This window comes from Geotrypetes seraphini, chromosome 5 (genome assembly GCF_902459505.1).
Source record: "Geotrypetes seraphini chromosome 5, aGeoSer1.1, whole genome shotgun sequence".
In the NCBI taxonomy this organism is placed as follows: domain Eukaryota; kingdom Metazoa; phylum Chordata; class Amphibia; order Gymnophiona; family Dermophiidae; genus Geotrypetes; species Geotrypetes seraphini.
Window position 1 is genome coordinate 48,081,302 of NC_047088.1, and position 18,321 is coordinate 48,099,622.

The 18,321-nt window shown below is 39.2% G+C and overlaps 1 protein-coding gene across 3 annotated transcripts in view; it reads left to right on the forward strand.

Moving 5' to 3' along the window:
- The window catches only part of LOC117361374 (sodium- and chloride-dependent neutral and basic amino acid transporter B(0+)-like), a 284,301-nt gene that overhangs the window by 222,032 nt on the left and 43,948 nt on the right, over window positions 1-18,321 (forward strand). For 2 of the 3 annotated variants that reach the window (XM_033946600.1, XM_033946601.1), the window contains 3 exons: window positions 6,628-6,772; window positions 10,740-10,871; window positions 15,081-15,242. In XM_033946600.1, coding sequence (XP_033802491.1) covers window positions 6,628-6,772; window positions 10,740-10,871; window positions 15,081-15,242 — 439 coding nt within the window. Of the gene's footprint in view, window positions 1-210; window positions 348-6,627; window positions 6,773-10,739; window positions 10,872-15,080; window positions 15,243-18,321 lie in introns of those variants that run through there. The other variant, XM_033946603.1, reaches the window with a different exon arrangement.

Consider the following 18,321-nt stretch of genomic DNA (forward strand, 5'->3'; position numbering starts at 1 on the left):
GGTTCTGATCTATGTCCTGTGTTTACAAAACCTCATTTTAAAGTAATCAGGGCCAGGTAAATGTAAAGTCCTCTTTCCGTTATTGTTGCAACAGTGGGTGGTAGTTACTGTACATATCTTACTCATCCAAATAGTAAAGCACCAATCAGGTTATTTCCTGTCCTAGTTCTTGGCCAGGATACTTTTAAGTTGAGCATATTTGGAAAAGACAGTCAGAAAAACAGGGAACCGCATTGGGCAGAGTGTCTCCAAAAATTCACTTCCCAGGTTGCTAAGAGCGATTATAAGAGATGGGTTACTCACTGCCTGGATTCTTCAACTGCTGCAGAAAGAAAACAGAGAAAGTCGTAAGTACTTTGCTGTAAGATCATTTCCCAGAGGAAAGTTGTATTTGCATGAGAGATTGATGTTGGATAGTAAACCTGTATTATTTACATCAAGGTGTTTGATGGAAACTGCAATATTTAAAAGCATTTCCAGGGGTAAAACTTAGCTTTTCTCAAAGATATAAGCTTAAATAAAATGACATTTCATATATGAGTAAGATTCTGTGAATAGCTACGTTTTTTGGACTGAGCAAAAGTATTCTTTAGAACAAGGCTAGAGCAGGCTTGTCACTTAGGCCTTCTTTTACTAAGGTGTGCTAACTGATTAGCGCGCACTAAACGCTAACGCGTGCATGTTAGTCTATGGGCGCGTTAGCATTTAGCTTGCGCTAAACGGTTAGTGCACCTTAGTAGAAGAGGGGGTTAGTAGCAGTGGTGTAGTAAGGGGGGGTGGGCCACCCTTGGCACCATGTTGGTGGGGGTGCTGGTACCCCTTTTCCTCTCTGCCTGCCCCCGCCTCTTCCCATTCCTCCCCTCCACGCACGCGCCCCCCTTCCCTTCCCTCATATCTCTAGTTGAAGTTGTTGTTCGTAGCGGTCAACAATGCGCTCTTCGCGACCCTGTCAGCTCTCCCACTGATGTCACTTCCAGGTGCCATGCATAGGAAGTGATGTCAGAGGAAGAGCCGACGGGGTCACGAGGAGCATGTTGTTGACTGCCGCAACAACAACTAGAGGTACAAGGGAAAGGAAGGGGGCGGCAAAAAGGATTGGGGAAGGAGTGGGGGATGGAGAAGGGTGGGGGAGGGGTACCACCACCCCAGGCGCCTCTCACCCTCGCTACACCACTGCTTAGCAGCAAACATACTTTTGAAAATTTAAATTCATGGGCATAAATTAATGCAGAAAATATGGGTTTTCTGAAGAACAGACATACTGTATATGTAAAACAAACATTTATAGATTCTGTATAAAAGAGCTGGAAACCGTTGCTCTTCTCGTGGAAGTGCTGAAGCCAGAAACTTCTTATAGGGAAAGGCACAGCAAGGTGGCCTGTCTTATTTTTTGGAAACTCTGTAAGCATTACATCAGTGTCCCATAAAAGCACTGGGATCACGGCCCTAAAAGAATTGTGAAGAACCAGGGGGTTGCGATCACATGGGACATGCCCCTCCCAAATGATAAAATGCTGAATGCCAGAAAATCAGATATAGTGGTAAAAGAGAAAAACACCAGATTGTAGAGGTGTCAGTCCCAGTCTCTCATTTGGAGAGAGGAAAGATCCTTAAGTACTCAGAAATGCAGTTCGGGACCAAGAAAATGTAGCAGAAAGCTACAGTATTTTCCATCATTTTGGATGCCACAGACTTGATCAGAAAGAACTCCCAAGTGCCCCTCGATAAGTTGCTTATACTTGCTGCATCATATGACCTCCAGAAAGAAGCTCTCTTTGGCACAAATCAAGTATTATGGTGAGCATTAGCAATAAATTTGAGAGACTGAGATCACATTTCACATCCTGCTGTCATGGTATGCACCATACTAATCTATTTGGAGAAATTTCCCCTAGAAGGCAATTCTTTAAAGGGGTATCTAAACTTCGGCACTTAGAGGGCACCTGATTGAAACCTATTCTTTAAAAGAAAGTAGGCTTAGGCGTGAGCTATTAGGGCCAGATTCTGTATAGGACGTCTACATTAGTTGCTGCCAGGTGCCCTAATCAATGACGTCTAATGATGTCTAACTTTGGAATCCACATGCAACTTTTTTTTTTTTTTTTTATAAAGTGGCTTAATTGGCATGGCAATTGACCATGCCAATTTTCAGCCAATCAAAAAAAAAAAGTTTAACTCACCAATTAAGAGTTTGACGCTAAACTCTTAGGATGCCTAGCAATGCCTAAGGCGCCCTCTGATGCCTAATGACACTTGCCTGAAAGGTAGGCATGGTTATGGATAGGCATCTGAGTTGGGTGCTAGTAAATTAGGACAAGTAAAGCCTGGCCTAATGTACCAGCGCCTACATCTAGAATACCTAGCGATGCCAAAGCACGTCTAGGTGCCACTAGTTGGGATTCTGTAAGCGGCGCCTAGTGGTTGATTGGCAACTGCACCAAGCAGAGCATACAATATAGGCACCATTGGGCAGCATTTATAGAATCAGGCCCTTAATGCCAGTCATAGATCTGGTATAAACGTTCATGCCTAGTTTCCAAAAGATATGCATATAACTTATAACGTAGTGTTCAATATGTTAGTAGACGACACAAAGCAGACCAGGTCATAAAAAAAGTGCACAAATTTATTCTGAACAAACACCCAACCTGCCTGTGTCCTGGCTCTAATTGTGAGGAGGTCTGGAATGAGTTACCGCTTTCACTTAGAAGTCTAGGCCCCTTCATTTTATTTCGGAAAGATCTGAAAACTATCTTGTTTACTAAACACTTTGGAAACCAAGCCACTCTAGATTACATTCTTCTTCTATATTTATGTACTATACTTACATTATTGTAAACCGAGTCAAGCACCTTTTTGATTGAAGATCCGGACTATAAAATTAAGTTTTAGTTTAGTTTAGTTTAGTTTAGGGACACAGACAGGTTGGGCGTTAGCTCAGAATAAATTTATACACTTTTATATTTCCTGGTCTGCTTTGTTTTGTCTGCTGGTTTGTTTTGTTTGCAGATCATTACTTCTTTGTGTATCTCAGGTATTCTGTGTTATGTATATACTGTAAGTGTGAGTCCTGCCCAGACTCCACCCATCTTTCAAATATGCACTAGTTACATGTAGCCAGATGTATGCCATTTATAGGCGTAAGTATGTATATACGTGCATATATGTGCTAGTATTCCAGTCATGTGTATTTGCCACATAAATTTTAGCATCTTCTTTATAAAATTACTCCCACAGTGTTTCTGGAATACTTTTTATTCGAAAATATGCATGAAGTTTTTAGGCACGTGTATGGTTATGAAATTAGATATCATGCATTCCTGGCATTTTCAGTTTGTTTTGCCTGCAAAATATTTGTTTACATGACTGTGTCTTGCTATAAGTGACTTTATAACAAATTAAGATAAACTAACGTCACAATCCCTAAAATACTTCACTGTTTTTTATCTTCTTTAAACATAGATAGGATTGTTTGAATATAGAACATTTCAAGTTTTATATTTTTATAAATGCAGATCACTGCATGTACAAAGATTACATACAAAAAAACCTGCCATATATTGCAAATATTCATCAAAATTTAGGATTACCAAGATTTTGAGTTATTTGAATTGGAAGAATTCCTGTGGTCATCTAGAAGAAGTAGCAACAGACTGGATATGGAATAGGGGATATGATATGATGGGATAATATATATGGGAAGAGGAGGGCACTTCCTCCTAGGTCTACATCAGCTTGGCTGCAATTGGCCAACCTTTCATTTCCTTCTTCGACAGGGGTGCCTTAGAACCTGGGCCCAGGGGAGCCTGACTTTCTTTCTCACTGCAGCAGGGTATCTTAGATGCTGGAGCCATGAGAGCCTGACTTTCATTCCCCAGTGCAGCAAGGATGCACTTCTTCCAGTCGTATTCTTCATAACATAAGTTAGGGCTTCTAGGGCAGCATCAGCTCGGTTTCTCTTTTCGGCCTAGGCTCAGGTGAACGTACTAACTAGTCATTAGGTGCACCTGCTGGTGCTAAATCGCCACATCATCAAATCCCAAACCTAGCAAAGCAGCAAAATTAGATACAGTTAGAGGGACTGACTGAGCCTCGGGTATTTTGTGTATGGATAAAGAAACTCAGACACTATGCAGGCATGTTTAGAAGGTTTAAGTGACATTTACATGTGCAAATTATGCATTTAAGAAACCACGACTTAGAAGTGCATGCATTGTCATGCACAAATTGCAAGTTCAGGGCGTGGCTTGGGCAGCCCTTATATATACATTGTTATAGAAAATTGTTAAAGACTCAACTCTTTGATAGGCTGGTATCTTAATGCATTCTGCTTCATTTTTTCCATCAAGTTCCTTATATTCAATTTGATGTATTTGATCTGTTCTATGTATTACTTCTTTCCCTGCCATGCCGGTATTTTCTGCATTATATTGTAAATACTTTCTGTCTTTATCTGTTTTTAAGTCCATTATTCTAATTTGCATTTTATCTGTGAACCGCCTAGAATTTTTTCGGTATGGCAGTATATAAGAATACAATTATTATTAATATTATTATTATACAGATGTAAGCCCCCCCTTCTTTTTTTTTTTTAAACAATTTTTCACAAGAATAATCTTGCTCAGGCAGTACAGAAAGAAATATCATTAAGAAAAAGAAAAGAAATTCTCAATATATCTCCATTAGACCACCATAGAGAGGGAGGAAGGCCATGATAGAGTGAAGAGAACCTCAAATTACAAGTAAAACGTGAATAAGAATTGGCATAACAACTTAAGTCCCACTTTTCCTAATAGCCATTCTGTATTTATTTATTTCTAAAATTTCCTGACCTCCTATAACTAAGCAGTTAACAAAATAAAACATTCACAATGGTTCAGAGGACAATATACATATTCACCACAACCATGCTATACATTAACCTATTAAAAATAAGAAAGAACCTGCAGGAAATTACATATCATCAATCTTCAGTGGTTGTAGAGCACAGATAATAATTCAAGTTCCTCATTAGGTATCTCTCTCCAACATAACCTTAAAAGAAGGCCTCTACATACAGTTGTGTTTTCAACATTTTCTTAAACTGTAGCCAGTCTGAACAGGTCCTCAGGATGCCAGGGAGAAGATTCCAAAGTTTTACTCCCGACAGAACTTCTGAATCACACTTATCCAGTACAGGTTCAAATACTCTCTGTGGAAGAATGAAGCAGTTTATTCAAATCAGAATATCCTTTTCCTCTCTCTTCCAGAAAAGTTTTACAAAATAAAGCTTAATTCATGCTCATTACACAGAATAGGCTGATAGTGTTCAGATGGTAAATAGTACAGTTCATATCAGATGTTAAGTGTTGTTCATACAGATACCTTTGTGATGGAATCCTCTTTAGGAGGTGTACCTTCTGCCATCAGGTACACCCCTTCAGAAAATCCAAGAACCAACTTGGCTTCTAATTGGGCCTAATTCCAGAAGCTACCAGAAGCCTTGACACGAGTCCTTGACAGCTACTAGTACCATAACGTCTGTAAGGCTCTATAAGTCCCCTTTTAAACTCCCTTCTCCAAGCAGGTGTAGGAAGCTCAAACAGGAAAAAGCATGAAGTCAAAAGTGCAGCATCTAAAACTAGAGCTACAGGTAGAGGTACAGCTAGCTATCACTGGATATGAACTGATAGTATTTAAGAACTGCCAAGAGCAAAATATACTGTACACAGAAATATTCTCTTGCTGTTATACGGGTATTCCACATTTTTACAGTGACACTATGGCCGTCTTTTACAAAGGTGCACTAACAGATTAGCGCGCACTAAATGCTAACAAGTGCACGTTAGTCTATGGACACGTTAGCGTTTAGCACGCTAATTCGATTAGCGCGCACTAATTGGTTAGAGCACCTTAGTAAAAGAGGGGGTATTTGTGCATATCCCCATCAGCATTGCCACTTGCTTTGAGTTATACACATGGTTGGTTAACTTCTCATTTGACAGAAACCGCAAGTATCACCATAGCAGATTCAAAAATAGATAAAGGGCTTTAATAAAACATCTGATTCAATTACATTTTGCCTTCAGGCTGCTTCAAGGTAATATATCATAGAACAGTTTATTAGAGCATAATGAGATAAACCAATTAGGAGTATAGTTATTAATATGCTATTTTACTACTACCATTAAGACATGCTTTACCTGACATCCTGTTTTAACCTAGGTCCTATTTTATGGACTGAGACCTAGGGCTCCTTTTACAAAGGTGTGCAAGGGCCTTAATGCGTGGAATAGCGCGCGCTAAATTGCCCCGCGCGCTAGCCGCTACTGCCTCCTTTGATCAGGCGGTAGATTTTCAGCTAGCGTGCACTATAGCACGCACTAATCTGGTGTGTGCGATAAAACCGCTAGCGTACCTTCGTAAAAGGAGCCCATAGTTACTAATAATGGTGGTTAATAGTGAAATAGCACATCTTAAAGGTAGCTGCAAGTCTGTAAAATTTAGCATATCAGTTATTTTTGTTTTTCAAAAATACAGTCTGAAATAACATGGATGAGTTGGTGAAAAGCTACATATGCTAAATAGCCATAAGCTAAATATTATAAGAGTGTAATTTATGTTCAGATTTTCTGTTTTCTTTATCAGGATTTCAATGCGACTAACACTGATGAAAATTTAGATCGTGAAAACTGGTCAAGTAAAACTGAGTATCTCTTAGCTATGATTGGTTATGCAGTGGGACTAGGAAATGTCTGGAGATTCCCTTACATTGCGTTCAAACATGGTGGAGGTAAGACATTGGCCCTCTGTTTACAAGCATTATTCACAGTAGATAGGGGTTGTTATTTGTTTTTTTTTTGCATGCCCCCAGCACATAAACTTCCATTTCTCCTGTATTTTAGAGCAGGCTGGACTTTGGCAAATTTTGTTCTAAAATACTGGTGAAACTTGAGATACAGTGACCTTTTGAAGCAGGGAATAAACGGGCGGTGCGTGTGACATCATTGAGTCGCATCTGCACATGCGTGGATGCCCTCCTGCACGACAAGGGCAGGCAGTGGGGAGGGGGTGCTAGGGCAGGGTTGGGGGCGGTACAGGGGCATAACAGGGCGGGGAAGGGTGGAATTCAGCGGGCCTGGGGGGGCAGGTCTAGGAGGTCCAGATTTTAATAAAGTTATATGTCATATTCTATAATAGCAATTGTGCAAGCAAATGCAAAGAATTTGGTTTTTAATGTACTCATGAAATGAGTGCCATTTTTGACTTTCCACCTGGTCACTAATCCCCTGTTTTACTAAAGTGCGCTAACTGATTAGCATGCGCTAATTCGATTAGCGAGCGCTAATCAGTTAGCGCACCTTAGTAAAACAGGGCCTAAATGTGGGAGGGGAAAGGTGCTAGGTGTAACCTGAGAGGGATCTTGTTTGTTGATTTACCTATGAAGGTTGAGATGGAAAAAAACTTTTGAATATGGAGCGATCTCCTTTAGGCAATTTCACTTTGGGAGTAATTTTATTAAGGCAAACTTCTCTTTATAATGACAGGGGTTGCCGTACAACTTATATTGAGGAATTGGAAGAACTGGGATAGGTTAAATTACACTTTCTGGTTGGAATCTCTTTGTTATACTTTTAAAATGGAACATTTGATGGCTATACAGCAGGGAAGTTACAGGAAATTTCTGGATGTTTGGGAGCCATTTTGTAAGGAATGATAACTAACTTTACTTTACTGACCTTTAAACATACACATCCAGGGTGGGAGGGAGGGAGGAGGGGTTTGCATTGGAAATGATTCAGGGATTTTTTTAGGTAGTTTCTTGTGGATATTTATTTTCTTGATTACTAGGTGGGAGGGTGGGTGAAAATAATTACTTATTAATATCTATAAGTTTATTGTGCTTTTCTTGTAATATTATATGTACATGAGTTATTTGCATGCATAATTGTAGTTTGAAAATTTAATAAAGATTTTTTTTAAGGCTCATTTTGTGTATATATGTCAATTTGCACATTTGAACATTAGAGCATGACCTGAAAAAAATTATTCCAAAATGCCTTAATTTGTGTCACATTGAATCTGCGCTTAGCACACAGTGAAGTTCCACATTCAGATATACTAACCCCAGACGTTAATGCCCTATAGTACATAGGCCACTAAAGGACTTGCAAGAGTAAGGGCTCCTTTTACAAAGCCGCATTAGCGGTTTAACACGCATAATAGCGCGCACCAAACCACCGGACGCGCTAGCCGTTACCGCCTCCTCTTGAGCAGGCGGTAGTTTTTCGGCTAGCATGGGGGTAGCGCGTGATTAAAAGTTGCACGTGCTAAAGCGGCTTCGTAAAAGGAGCCCTAAGTGAACAGACTAGATGGGCCAAGTTTTTTCCACCCTCTCCTATGCAACTATAGTTCTAAAATACTCAAAGATTTCCCCCATGTAGAGAGCGATTCTATAAAGGTAATCTATGAGGGTGTTAATTGGAACCTATTCTATAAAGGAAATTAGGTGCCTATTTTTTATTTTACAATACTAGCGTAACAGGAAAAATCTGCATATCATTTATTTATTTAAAAATGTACTGTATATCCCGCATATCCAACAATTCTATGCAGGTAACAAAAAAACATGCATAATAAAAGCACATGAAAAAATAAAATTTAAGAACATAACAAAAAAACAACACCACGCATTCATCATACAAACTCTTGAAAGACAAACATCAAATTCCAGTATATTAAAACTTTATGAGAAAAAAAACCCCATAACCAAATAACTTATTATTATAATAATATAATAGATATCATCGCCCAAACTCATTTCACAAAAGTACGTTCAAACAGTACAGTTGTTAACATCTTCCTGAACTGCAAAATACTGGATGCTTGCCTCCCTTCCAATGGCAACGCATTCCAACAAATCGGTCCCTGCAGCGGCAACATGGTCTTACGATTCCCTGATAACCCCACCATACTGAGAGGTGGCTCATCCAAGCACATCTTATCCATGGACTACAGCTTTCAAGTCAGTTGATGAATATGCAGTAATGACTGCAGAACTACAGGACCACCATCATTCAACAACTTAAAAATAGCACTTAGGGCTCCTTTTACAAAGGTGCGCTAAGCGTTTTAGCACACGCTAAATATTAGCGCGCGCTAACCATGCACTAAACGCTAATGCATACAAGTTAGTCTATGTGCGCGTTAGCACGCCCGTATATTTAGCACATGCTAAAACACATAGCGCACCTTAGTAAAACAGGGGGTAAGTGCTAATGCTTAACCTGAGAAATTGGTCAACCCTTCAATGCTTGATACTGTAAGTTAGGCACATTCCATTCAGTGCAAAGGCACCTTAACTACATAAGTACATAGGCATCACCATACTGGAGTAGGCTGACGGTCCACTATTCTGGGTTCATAGTCAGTGGCGCGCGAGACACCAGCGCGCGGACTATCCAGCGCTGACAATTCGGCGCAAGAAAGAAGCGCACCGCGGAAAAACTTATTTTTAAAGAGCTCCGGCGAGGTGTTTGGGGGGAACCTCCTCACTTTACTGCATAGTGTTCGTGCTGCTGTTGGGGGGGTTTGGGGGGTTGGAACCGTCCATTATAGAGAAAACAGAACTTTTTCTGATTTTTGGGGGGAAAAGTTCTGTTTTCTCTATAATGTGGGGGGTTGCACCCCCCACACTTCCCCCACGACAGCGCAAACACTATGCAGTAAAGTGGGGAGGGATTCCCCCCAAAACCTCCTGTCAGAGCTCTTTAAAAATAAGTTTTCCCGCGGCGCACTTCTTTCTTGCGCCGAACTGTCAGCGCTGGATTATCAGCGCACTGGTGTCTGGCGCGCAATTATCCTGTCACCCTATTCTGTTTCCTATAGTGGCTAAGCTAGGTCGCAAGTAATTGGCAATCCCCAAAAATGGAAAACAGATTTTATGCTGCTTATTCTAGAAGTAAGTAGTGGATTTTCCCAAGTCTATCTCAATAATTGTTTACAGACTTTTCTTTTAGAAACATGTCCATAAAATTAAATGGATACTCATTGGATAGGTCATCTATTTAATTTTATGTGATTTCCACCCAGATTAACATCTCCCTCATAATTTTCAACAGTGTGGGAACTGGAGCTGCTTCATATCTATGGTAAAGTACATGTAGAAATGCAGTACATCAAAAGCTTTTGGGCCTGATATTCAAAGCGATTTAACCAGTCGGCAACAGCCGTTGACTAGTTAAATTGCACATAACAGGCTATCCATGAATATGCAGTGGGAGATAACCAGTTATCCCTGCTGAATAGTTATGGTTAGCACATAACCAGGAGCCAGCTATCTCGGGAGCATTCTGGGGGCGGGTCACACTTAGGACCTGATATTCAGGGCTAACCAAATAAAGCTAGTGTATAAATAGGCCCACATAAATAGCTGTGTGCTAGCTGAGGGCCATTTAGCACTAAATATAGGCTTAACTGGTTATTACCTGGCAGCCAAAAATGAAGCCGAATATTCAGTGCTGGTCACTGGAAATGACCCAGCACTGAATATCCAGTTTCAGTGCCGACAGCGGGCAGCACAGTCAACCTGCCATCAACTAAAAATTGGGCTGTTTGTTTTTATATTCACCAGTTTCCAGGAAAGTTTGAGTTTCTTGGAGAATCTATGCCAATAACAATGCTGGAGACAAATGGATCTCCTGATAAGCAACGGTGCAGGACATACAGTATACTGCGTTTGTTCATTTTTTTTTCCTTAGGTGCGTTTCTCATTCCTTTTATAATTATGCTGGCAATTGCTGGCTTGCCGTTATTCCTCATGGAATGTTCTCTTGGACAGTTCGCTAGTCTAGGACCAGTTGAAATATGGAGGATAGTGCCAATTTTACAAGGTTAGTATTGTATTTCTGTGTTGCTTTTGCACAGTTTTACGTTATTCTTTGATTTTATTTATGTATTTATTTGATCCATAAGGCCCCAGACTTCAATGGGTTCAACTTCAATATGTGTACTATGTTTGATATAATGCTAAAGCTTGCCTGTCATTTATTTTATGCCTTTCATATAAAGAAAATAGATCTGTGCTCTCTGGGGAGTGGGGGTAATTTCAAAAAGCATTTTCTACATGTAAAAAATGTTTTACACACAGAATTTGGCACTTATAAAATTGTGGATATATAGAAAGAATTCACCTATTTTTTGTGTAGTCTTCTCATAGATTTTCCTGAGGATTGAGTCTGGGCAGTAACTAGTACAGTTACAATGTATGTATGAATTTTGTAAAATGGGTTTGTCATATGTAAGCGTTAGGTGTAAGCAGGTAAGAAATTTCTTTAACATAAATAAATATCTACAGAAGACAGAGTTAAATGTATACTTTTTTAGAGCCAGAACGTGCATCAGAAGTTGTGCACGGTTAGGGCTGTATCTGGGACCTAGTTTATAAAGTGTATTTGCAGAATCACACTTAGGCAAAATTTTGACATTTACCCTCATGCTGTATGTGCTCATACGAGTATACATGTAAATGCCATTATCTTAAACATTTACATGTGTAATGAGTATGCAAATTTTAGCACCTATATTATAGAATTGCCTCATATGTTGGTCTCACAGTCTTACTCATATCCCTTATCAATCGCTTAGGGGTCCTTTAACTAAGACGCGCTAGTGTGTCTTAGCGCGCGCTAAATGCTAACACATGCTAATGCATCCGTAGGCTATAATGGACGTGTTAGCACGCGTTAGCATTTAGCGTGCACTAAGACGCAGTAGCGCACCTTAGTAAAAGGACCCCTTAGTCTTGTTTTTCTTTCAATTTCTGCTCTGTTTCATAGTCCCCAGTACCTCCCCCAGCTAATTCCGTAGTCTTTGCTTTTTCCCAGAATCTACACTTACAATCTTTCCCAAGCTTTGAGACTCTCCACTTATACTGCTAATACCCAGCCAATCTTATTATTATTGTGTTTATTGATTTTACCAATATAATTACAAGCATCCACTTGTTCTGGAAATACAGAGAATAAAGAATTAACAAATAGTAGAAATTTACAGTTCAAAAATAATAATTGTAAACTCTTCCTTAGACCACAATAAAAGTTAAGGGGCAGCCCAAAAGATAAGGAGATCAAATAAAAGTATACATTGTATTAAGGCATATACTTAATGGGTTATAACAACATCTGCAATTAATTATTATCCCTGAATTAATGGAGCAGTTTCTTAGTATCTACAAAAGCTTTAAGCTGATCGGGGGCAAAGAAGGTATATTTAGTCCCAGCATTTACATGGGTAACTCAACAAAAAAGAGGCCCCTAGTGCCTTAACCTCTTGTCTCATGCTTAGGAATAATTTCCTTCGATCCTGAGTAGATTTAGTCACATCTGGATAGACCCAAATTCTCTGTCCAAGAAACAAAGCTTGAGAAAAATGAAAAAACATCACAGAGTTTAGATCCTGTTAAAAAACAAATGAGACAAGAAGGATAGAACGAGATTGAATTTCTAAAGATTTTTCTAGTAAATCTGAGAGGTTAGTAATATCCAAGGATTGTGGTTTTTCGGCTTCAGGTTGATTCAAGCTTCTTTTTTTTTCAGGAAGATAATAGGTACGATTAATGAGCGGTATTGTTTCAAGTGGAAATGTTAATACTTCAGACAAATATTTTTTTAAACATGTCGCCCGGTGTTACTCCTGTAGCCTTAGGAAAATTTAACAATCTAAGATTCAACCTTCTGTTAAAAAAAAAAAAAATACCCAGCCAATCTTCTGGCCTCCCACTCAGTCTTAAAGTCTCTAAGTGTGAATCTCTTGCTTTTTTACAAATACTCCCAGGATCTGCCCTCCTGCCTCCTTCTCACCTTTCCAAGCCTCTACCTGTTTATTTCTTTCTCCACTATTCATCGGCCTTCCAGTCCTTCTCCATTTTTGCAGAATCTTCTTTATCCTATGGCCCTCCTTCTTCATTTTCCCTGCATAAGCTCTTGGTTCTCCCTTCCCACATAGTATCTGTCTTCCTTTTCCTTCTCACTCCTCCACCATCTGCCAGCATCTACTAGCATCGGCTTTCTTTCCCCAGTCATAGCACCAGCCCTCTTGCCTCCCAGACCCATATCCCTTCCATTCCCACTCTCTATCCCCCAGGTTCAAGAACTCTAGCCCCAGAATCAGCCTCCTTACAGTTCCAGGACTATGCATTAGCATTTTCCAGTTCCAATTCTCCCTTCTAAGATTAACCCTTTCCACAGTAGTGTGATCTTGTTCCTTCACTCTTGCTACCATGCTGTTCTTCTGCTGGTGCCGATGTTGGCACTGTAGCATTGTTAAAATGTGAGAATAAGAACTGTCTGTTCTCAATTCTGAATAATGCTTTGCTTCTGGTGTCAGGATTGGCAGAAGAACAGCACAGCGGAAGGAGCAAAACAAAAAGCTCAAAGCTGTGAAGGACAAGCTACTGAGCATCACTGGTTCACCTTTAAACAGGTCCTGATTAAAGGACACTTAGCTTGGACATATTTCTCTACTCAGTTTAGACCAGTGGTCTCAAACTCAAACCCTTTGCAGGGCCACATTTTGGATTTGTAGATACTTGGAGGGCCTCAGAAAAAATAATTAATGTCTTATTAAAGAAATGACAATTTTGCATGAGGTAAAACTCTTATAGTTTATAAATCTTTGCTTTTGGCTAAGTCGTAATAATAATATTGTCATTTATAGTTAGAGAGACAGATGATGAAGAAACTGTTTTATTGTACTTTTGTGATTATGATAAACATGCTGAGGGCCTCAAAATAGTACCTGGCGGGCCGCATGTGGCCCCCGGGCCGCGTGTTTGAGACCACTGGTTTAGACCTTCAAAGACCTCACCACATCTGGCTCTGATCCTTCTCCCTCCCTGGACAGGTGGCAGCCATTCTGTTTACTTTGAGTTTTCTTAATTTTGAAATTTTTATTACATTTTGGGAAAAATATTGTTTATTGTAATCTACAAGTACCATGCTTTGATTTTATAATTCATCCACATCTTTATGACAGGTGTCCTACAATACCATCCACTCATAAATTTGGGATTCTGATTAATATATTCATTATGAACAAAAAGGCCATGATCATTAGGCGGCCTTGATCAGGGTTGGCTTGATTGGGGGAGTCTTGGTTGGGTGGGGTCTTGATTGGGGGATGGGACACTACACATGGCTTCTTTAAGATAGGTTTGCGGGTTGATGCTCTAGGATGGTATAATAACCCTAGCTTTTTGAGGTGTTATTTTTCTGGTGATAATGTGGCTTTGTTATTACATTAAACAAACTGATCCTCAAAAATAGAGTCAAAGACCATAACCCTCCTTTTGTGATGTGCATAAGAAGGAATTCTTTTCAAAATCCTCTTAGTTATAAATACTGATTTTTATATATAAATACTGTACTTTAAAAAAAAAAATAAATTAGATAGATAGATGGATAGATATAGATATAGATAGATATAAAGGCTAGGAGAACTCAAGTGTTCATGGCCGTCTATCTTTGGAACAAGTCCTGTCAGAACGATCCCTTGTGAACTATCATTAGTCTCATATGACTTTCCTTTTATCTTTTTATCTCAACTGAATATTTTTTTCTTTTAATCTTTTATAACTTTGAAACCAATTAATAAATGCCTATGAGCGTGATGACATATCAAGTACTGAACCTAGAGTAATATTGCTCAATATTATACATATCACAATATTATACATATCACAAAAAGAGGGTTATTTGTTATTACATTTACATACCAATTAGCTATTTTACATGCATTTGCATGTTTTGTATATCATTAGAATATAGGATATATCAAATACAGTTGATGATGATGAATAATATACATTATAGCTATAACGTAGCTTGATAACCACCCCATAAACTTTTAACTACATCAGTAGTGGTGTAAACACATGACTGCAATGCTATCCAATGAAAAGTTGATATTCCAGAAGCATTTGCACTCACAGGTTATGTATTAAAGTCCTATAAATCAATCTTTAATCAAGCCCACAGAATTTCATGTTCTGGATCTGTAATTTCACTATGGAGAATTATATTTTTATTGTCTCTTTTTTCTAGGAGTGGGTATCACTATGGTTCTAATATCAGCACTTGTATCTATTTATTATAATGTCATCGTTGGCTATAGTCTCTACTATTTATTTGCCTCATTCACACGTGTGCTACCATGGTCTTACTGCATGGACTGGGCTAATGAAAACTGTAGTGAAACATCTAGAGGTAGGTTTGTTAATTTAATGTGCTTTAGATATTACATGCATTCAGTTGCTAAATTAACCCCCTCCCCCTTTTTTTTTATAAAACCATAGTGTGGTTTTTAGCACCGGCCATGGCGATAACAGCTCTGACGCTTATAGAATTCCTATGAGCATCAGAGCTGTTACCGCCATGGCTAGCGCTAAAAAATACGCTATTTTTTTTTTAAAGGGGGGGGTTAGTGTCATGAAATAACAAGAAACGTTAAATAACTGATTAAAAAAGACAGCTCGGAAAAGTTAAAAACATTTTTATATTATCTGAAACTGAGGAATTAATTCTGTGCTACCATGTTGTTTTGATTGCAGGAAATTTATTGAGGTGCTTTTCTGAAAACTATTTTCAAATAAATTTTATAGTAAAGGTATAATTTAAGTATAATAAAACCCAGTACAATTTATCATGTAATTCTATTGCATTTCTGGATATGTTTTGTCCTGGCTAAAACCGAAGAGTAGCAACATTCCATTCTACCGATCCAGGGCAAACAGTGGCTTCCCCCATGTCTGTCTCAATAAGAGACTGGACTTTTCCTCCAGGAAATTGTCCAAACCTTTCTTAAAACCAACTACAATATCTTACCACAACTTCTGGCAATGCCTTCCAGAGCTTAACTATTCTCTGAGTGAAAAAAATTTCCTTCTATTGGTTTTAAAAGTATTTCCCTATAACTTCATCAAGTGTCCCCTAGTCTTTGTAATTTTTGACTGAGTGAAAAATCGATCCACTTGTAACCATTCTACTCCACTCATGATTTTGTAGACTTCAATCATAACTCCCCTCAGCCATCTATTTTCCAAGCTGAAGAGCCCTAACCATTTTAGTCTTTCCTCATACGAGAGGAATTCCATCCCCTTTATCATCTTGGTCGCTCTTTGAATCTTTTCTAGTGCTGCTATATCTTTCTTGAGGTAAGGACACCAGAACTAAACACAATACCCCAGGTGAGGTCACACCATGGAGAGATATACAGAGGCATTATAGCATTCTTAGTCTTGTTAACCATCCCTTTTTTAATAATTCCTAGCATCTTATTTGCTTTTTTGGCTGCCGTCACACATTGGGCATTTAAAATAAACAAAGTGTAAGTAACATAGGCAATAATTTAAAAAAATACCACATACCGTCCCCAACCAAACCTTTTCAGAACTTTACACTAACACACACACATGAGATTTCAAAATTATGTCTCCTCTCAGATCTAACATAGTAAATGACAGCAGATAAAGATCTCAATGGTCTATCTAGTCTGCCCAATAGTTACATGCATTATAAATTCATGATTAAATTAAATTGTTTTTTTTTATTTGATATTTTTGGGCCATAGATCATAAAATCTGCCTGGAACTGTCCTTAGTTTCCAACTACTGGAGTCGCCATCGATGCTCACTCCAGTCTATCCAAACCATCTCGTCATTTGCAGGATACAGACCATGAAGTCTGCCCAGCACTGTCCTCATGTTCCAAATTACTGGAGTTCCCATCAAAGGCCTCCCCAGCCCATCCTAAACTGAATTTCTATATATGGGACACAGACCATTCAAGTCTGCCCAGTAACAGTCTTAGTTCTTTAATTTATACCATTCATTTTCTAATTAGATATCCTCTGTGTTCATACTACACTTTTTTTTAATTCTGTCACCATTTTTCTCTCCAACACATCCTTCGGGACAGCATTCCATGAATCAACCACCATCTCTGTGAAAAAGAATTTCCTAACATTACTCCTAAGTCTAGAATCTTCTTCCCATGGTCCATCATAGATTATCAAGGAAGTTGCATAAAGCCATTGCCTGGTGTGTATGTTTGTGTGCGTGTCCCTCTTCTCTCTCCTCGCAAACAGATCTAGCACCTAACAACCCCAAATAAATACAAGTATGAAAGCTGAGGTTTCTACATACATGATAATTATTCTTCTACTGTATAACTTTTCACCTGTTCTCATTTCCCCTCAAAGCATCAGCCCCATTAGCAACTTCTGGGTGAAAATCTGTCTTAGCTTGCACGCAAGGGTCTACATCAATCTCCCCAAGGTACACTTGATCACATTGCTGGGTTTGATGTTGAAAGCATTAAAGCAGTCATTTGCAGGTGTTCATGGTACTGCCAACTGAACCATCAGTCATGGTTTGCAACCATATCCAGCATCTCTTGCCAAACGTAATAAAATATGCATCTGAATGTTAGCTACAATAAAAAGTAATCTCCCCCCTGCCACCCTGGCCCAGCCCCCCCCAATAGAAAAATAATGAACCTCCACAGTAACATTAATATAGGGTGTGTACTTCAAAGCAATCCATTTATTTTAACCAGTCTTGCCCATGCAGGCCCCACATCCTGCCCCACTCTTTAAAAAAAGCCTTGATACACCAATGGCACCAGGTCTTCACTAACCCCCCCCCCCCAAAAAAAAAAATAAAAAAAAATCACCAGGCAGGCACGGTTAGGCCAGGCTCTATGAGACCTGACAAAGGAACACAGTGACAAAATTTATCACGTTCTGTCACACAGCTATCCCCTGCTCTGACTGGCAGGGATTTAGCTGTGCCGAATCCTGACCTGTCGGCGTGGCTTCCCCAGGAAAGAGGAAGGCTTTTCAGGTAAAGCAGACCTAGGCTCTCGCCTAGGCTGCACAAGCCACACGGAGATACGTTTGCCAATAAAGGGAGACACAATTCAGATATGGTCAAAATCTCATTCTCAGGCTTTATTTGATAGGGGGTCTGAACACCATCAGCCACCCTCAAGACATTCATAAGTCCGGCAAAAAGTAAACATAAAATATCATTCAGTTGTCAGAATGGCTTAAAGTCCAAGTATGGCACACAATTGCATTCCCCTTGTCTTTCTCTGCTTTAAAGATAGTCCTCTTCACCAGGGTTTAAATAAACAGAAATGCCCTAAAAATAAACTTCAAACAATGAAAGCAAAAACTGCATAACATAGCAGGCAAATAAAGTAGCAAACTTTGGGAAATAAAGACACAAGCTTCCCAGCTAACCTTGCTGGGTAAAGTGTCCAGTTTCCAGCTCAGACTCCGTTC